At 31.3% G+C, this 5,180-nt stretch overlaps 1 protein-coding gene across 1 annotated transcript; it reads left to right on the top strand.

The window, feature by feature from the left end:
- Positions 1-808: 808 nt before the first annotated feature.
- On the top strand, positions 809-5,180 carry LOC111713489 (sarcoplasmic reticulum histidine-rich calcium-binding protein). Its single transcript, XM_023488353.1, has 6 exons — positions 809-914; positions 1,600-1,693; positions 2,353-2,448; positions 3,066-3,166; positions 3,886-3,939; positions 4,372-5,180. Exons 1-6 carry the CDS (start codon positions 844-846, stop codon positions 5,003-5,005), a joined length of 1,050 nt encoding a protein of 349 aa, XP_023344121.1. The 5' UTR covers positions 809-843; the 3' UTR covers positions 5,006-5,180.

Raw genomic sequence — 5,180 nt, 5'->3', positions numbered from 1 at the left:
AAACTCGGAAACCGTGTGCCACATTAGCTTGGGACATTGAGTTTGGAGATTTCAACTTTTTCGGGGGCTTTAATTTGCCACTTAAAGTTGCGCCTTCAATTCTTTAAAAACAATGATTATGATTATGAACATGATGTTTTTAATTCAAATTTTTTTTACTGGCGAAAGTAAATATATTATTTCGAAGTTGAAATAAAAAGTTAGGTTTCAACGTCAATGTCCGGGGTCGTCAGGGTTGGTTGAGCAGGCGACCATTTCCGGTCATATTGTTACATGCTTCAAATACTAGGCATTGCTTCATATACGCAATTCTATTTTTTTCTCGTGCACAATTAATATTTAAACAACGAAAATTACAATGGACAACGTTTAACTTGTTTTTGTTTTTGAGACTTCAATATCACGGGCAGCTGTAGTACATTTGAATTTCCGAGCCGGGTCAACCTTTCCGGTCCCAGTTTGTACTGTACCTAGCTCTATTGACAGGACTTGCCGGTTCGACAAGGTTGACGTGGTCAAACTTTATGCTTCATATAGGTTAAATTTACTTTTACTAAAGGGGCAGATTTATCATAGCGATTTATCATAGAATTCAAAAGCAATACGACTTGAAATTTTAAAAATATTGAAACCTTTTTCCTGAAGTTTGTTTGTTTACGAAAATAAACACTAAACAGCACAATATTATAATTTTATTGTAATAAATGCAAATATTATTAAGTTTGATTAATGGATATTATCCCTATATAGCTTTTAAAGCTTATTTTTACTAGAAAATCGTACGGAGAAATCCCCCAAATGATTCTAGAAAATCCTGGAAAAGTGTACACTAGTTGATTTAAAATGGTGGACACCATTGACCTGACTCCAACCTCAAGGATTACAGAACACGAGGTCTACTGGAATTTGGGCAGGTTTGTTTGACCTATAAGCATCTTTTTATTATTCTTCATTGATTTAATTTGATTTTCTTAGCGTTGCCAGATTTTTGACCAAAAGTCTGAAAACTGCCAATTAAAAAAATCTGGAAAATCCGTGAAAATTAAAAGTAAATTTATTAAGAATTTGCTGAGCTAGATTCCCAGAAAGTGAGCTTTTTTTGCCCACATATGTCGATTTATTTTTACATTTGGTTTTCAGCTTCAGTTTCAGCTATATATCTGAATTCGAATCATCTTATTATGAATGTTCTACTGTGGCCCATTTTTATAAATTATTTTTATAGACTTGAAGCTAAGATTCGCTGATTTTTTAATAGTTATAAAATGCAACTAAATATTATTTGATTTTGTTTTCCTTTCTGAATTCCGTTTAGATTTCTCAGTAAATATTATTAAAAACAAATTTACAATGTTCCAGAAGAACCGTAAGATTATGTTTGTGAAAGCAACCTTACCAAAAGCATTACAAAATTATGAAGATTTAGTTCGATATTATTAATAGAATGTTAAGGATTTAACAATTTTGTTAGATATCCCTACCATTCTGTTTTATATTTGAACAAAATGTTTGTTATTTCGAAACGATTTTTGTAGTTTGATATTACGAAATAAATGTTAATGTTTTTATCTTACAATGTACATTACACACATATTACAGGGTTATTCTGCTGAGTTTACAAATCTTTATAATTTGCGGAAGCACTCTGGTAATATTTGTGTTAGGCCTCGTTGCTCTTGGGAATCCAGATAAGGTGATATTTTATATTCAAATATATTCATTCATTGAAATAGATATTTAAATTATTATAGATAATAGATATCATCTACAGGGTTACACACACAAAATAAGACTTTTATCTTTTTACAGGAATTGAGGTTTTGCAACAGACTTCGATTTTACAATCCCTATAGCTCTGCAACTTGATGTAGTAGACCTTTGAAATTTAAAACTTTGAATTCTGTCAGATCAAATATTGTAAAGATATTGGGATAAGAAAATCGTATCTTGTGTCGAAAACTCAATTCCTTCCTATCAAAGCAACAGAAGAAGATATCGTTCTTTTGAAATGTGTAGAATTCTGTAAGTTTTCTTCTTGACATTACATAAATACGCAACTAAATTTTGTAGAAAACCCACACAATCATTAATTTTTAGATAAAAACCAAGGATAACGTTTCCGTCTCATCCTTTGTCCACGTTTTTGCCACGAACTCAAATTTTATAATTCTTTATCTTCGCAACCGGATAGTGTAATCCTTTGATATTTCAAGCTTAGATTATTTGTTTAGATGATTAATAGTTTGAAATTAGAGAATCAAAGTTTGTGGCAAAGACTTAATTCCTTTATCTAATTAGATAAAACCCATGCTATCTAAGGCAAAATTGTGACTAAACTAAAGTTGTTTACAGTACAGAGACAAGGCTAGATTTGTTTACCAACATATTGAACCAGCTCTGTTTCAAGTTGTTAAACTCATAAATCCTGCTATTCTTAAATATGAAAAGGTAAGGATAACATTTTTTTTAACCTGTAGCAACACTTTTCAGGATTCTTACTTAAATATATAACATTTCTCTAGATTTCTGGTTCCTTATTTCTACTCAAATATGTAACATTTCTCTAGTTTTCTGGTTCCTTATTTTTACTCAAATATGTAACATTTCTCTAGTTTTCTGGTTCTTTATTTTTACTCAAATATGTAACATTTCTCTAGTTTTCTGGTTCCTTATTTTTACTCAAATATATAACATTTCTCTAGTTTTCTGGTTCCTTATTTTTACTCAAATATGTAACATTTCTTTAGTTTTCTGGTTCCTTATTTTTACTCAAATATGTAACATTTCTCTAGTTTCTGGTTCTTTATTTTTACTCAAATGCGTAACATTTCTCTGATTTTCTGGTTTCTTATTTTTACCAAATATGTAACATTTCTCTAGTTTTCTGGTTCCTTATTTTTACTCAAATATTTAGCATTTCTCTAGTTTTCTGGTTCTTTATTTTTACTCAAATATTCAAAATTTCTCTAGTTTTCTGGTTCCTTATTTTTACTCAAATATTTAACATTTCTCTAGTTTTCTGGTTCTTTATTTTTACTCAAATATTTAACACTTCCCTAGTTTAGAAGCATACTGATTGCTGTGATGGAAGATGCCAGGAGTTAAAATCCTCATGTAGTGATTCCTTCACAGAGGGTAGAAGATATATAGATACTAGAGTATTCAGGTTATGTACTCCTCCTATATAGAGCTAGAATAGAATATATAGAGAGATACTAGAGTATTCAGGTTATATACTCCTCCTAAACAGAGCTAGCATAGAATATATATAGATACTAGAGTATTCAGGTTATATACTCATCCTATACAGAGCTAGAATAGAATATATATTGATACTAGAATATTTTGGTTATGTACTCCTCCTATACAAAGCATAGAAGATATATAGATACTAGAGTATTCAGGTTATATACTCCTCCTATACAGAACATAGAATATATAGATACTAGAGTATTCAGGTTATATACTCCTCCTATACAGAGCTAGCATAGAACATATAGAGATACTAAAGTATTCAGGCTATATACTCTTCCTATACAGAGCATAGAATATATAGATACTAGAGTATTCAGGTTATATGCTTCTCCTATACAGAGCTAGCACAGAATATATATAGATACTAGAATATTTTGGTTATGTACTCCGTCTCCTCCTATACAAAGCATAGAAGATATATAGATACTAGAGTATTCAAGTTATATACTCCTATACAGAGCTAGCATAAAATATATATAGATACTAGAATATTCAGGTTATATACGACTCCTTTACAGAGCATGGAATATATCTATGTACTAGAGTATTCAGGTTATATACTCTTTCTATACAGAACATAGAATATATATAGATACTAGAGTATTCAGGTTATTTACTTCTATACTTTAGGGCCCGAGGAAGTAAATATTCACCACCGTTATCCTATACTTCATCATTTATCAGGTTATTCCTCACATTCATTTAGAAAAAAGTTAATTCATCCTTTCATTTGAAATGAATTCATTAATTTATTCAGTAGATGACGATTTTTTAGATTGTTAGTTAATTCATTTAGGAAAAAGGTAATTCATGCATGCATGTATTCAATATTAAATTCATTAATTTATTCATTCATTTAGTTTTTGATGGGAATTAAATCATTTATTAAATCGATTATTAAATAAATAATGAATTCTTAATCGTCTATATATGAAGAGTTCCTTGAAATTACGTTTACAGTCTCTTTAATTATAAAACAAATATTATTTTTGTAACTTTTGATTAATGCAAGTGAGTGTATATTGTATACTTGAAACTGACAGTATCAAGAAATCTACAAATTATAATATTCTGGGTTCTCATGTTCAATCTATAATATTTATCGATTTCATTTAGATATTTCTTCCCAGTAGACGATCTAACTAGACTGCACCCGGACGAAGAACTAGGAACTAATATTTATCAGCTACAGGGAGAAAATGAAGAACATTTAGATGACGGAGTACATGGAGAGCATGGAGAACATAGAGAGCATGGAGAACTTGGTGAACACGGAGAGTATGGAGAACATGAAGAGCATGAAGAGTATAAAGAGTTTGGAGATTGTGAAAAGCGTGTAGGACATGAAGAACATGGAGAACTAGTCAACCGCGCAAAGCAACCACGTGCTGTAGAACATGGAAAGCAAGGAAATCAGACAGAACACGATGAAATCGATAACAATACTGAGCAGCTAAATGAAGAGCCTGAAGAACATGAAGTTCTGCAAGAACAAGAAGAACAAAGCGAGCTAGGCAACCCCAATGAGCAACTACGTGGAGAACATGGAGTTCAAGGAGAACTAGGGAACCATACTGTACAGATGCATGAAGAACACATCGAATATGGACAGCATAAAGGACATGAAGAGCATTTAGAGCATGGAGAGCAGGGTGAACATGAAGAGCATGAAGGACATAAAGTGCACGAAGGACATGGAGGATTAGGTAGAAATTCTGAGCATCAACTTGGAGAACACAGTGAACACTAAACAGGCAGACCAAGAAGAACGTGGAGAGCATGGAGAACAAGAAAATCAGAGTAGAACAGAACAGCTTTTATTTGTTAAATAGGCAATGTTACTGTCACTTTATTAAATTCAAATTAAATGGAGAATGTTGCTAAAGTAATGTTTAGTTTGTTATAAATAAAAAACTGGAACTATT

This window comes from Eurytemora carolleeae, unplaced genomic scaffold, assembly GCF_000591075.1.
Source record: "Eurytemora carolleeae unplaced genomic scaffold, Eaff_2.0 scaffold952, whole genome shotgun sequence".
NCBI lineage: Eukaryota > Metazoa > Arthropoda > Copepoda > Calanoida > Temoridae > Eurytemora > Eurytemora carolleeae.
Note: the sequence above shows the minus strand (reverse complement) of the source record. Positions and strands in the feature narration are given on the sequence as shown.

What these genes read in the sequence shown, in the direction of transcription:
- LOC111713489 (XM_023488353.1), top strand. Translation starts at nt 844, where the DNA reads ATGGTGGACACCATTGACCTGACTCCAACCTCAAGGATTACAGAACAC. An exon ending in CTCTTGGGAATCCAGATAAG is followed by an intron (nt 1,694 to 2,352) that starts GTGATATTTTAT and finishes AGTTGTTTACAG; the next exon opens with TACAGAGACAAGGCTAGATT. An exon ending in ATAGATACTAGAGTATTCAG is followed by an intron (nt 3,167 to 3,885) that starts GTTATGTACTCC and finishes TCTATACTTTAG; the next exon opens with GGCCCGAGGAAGTAAATATT.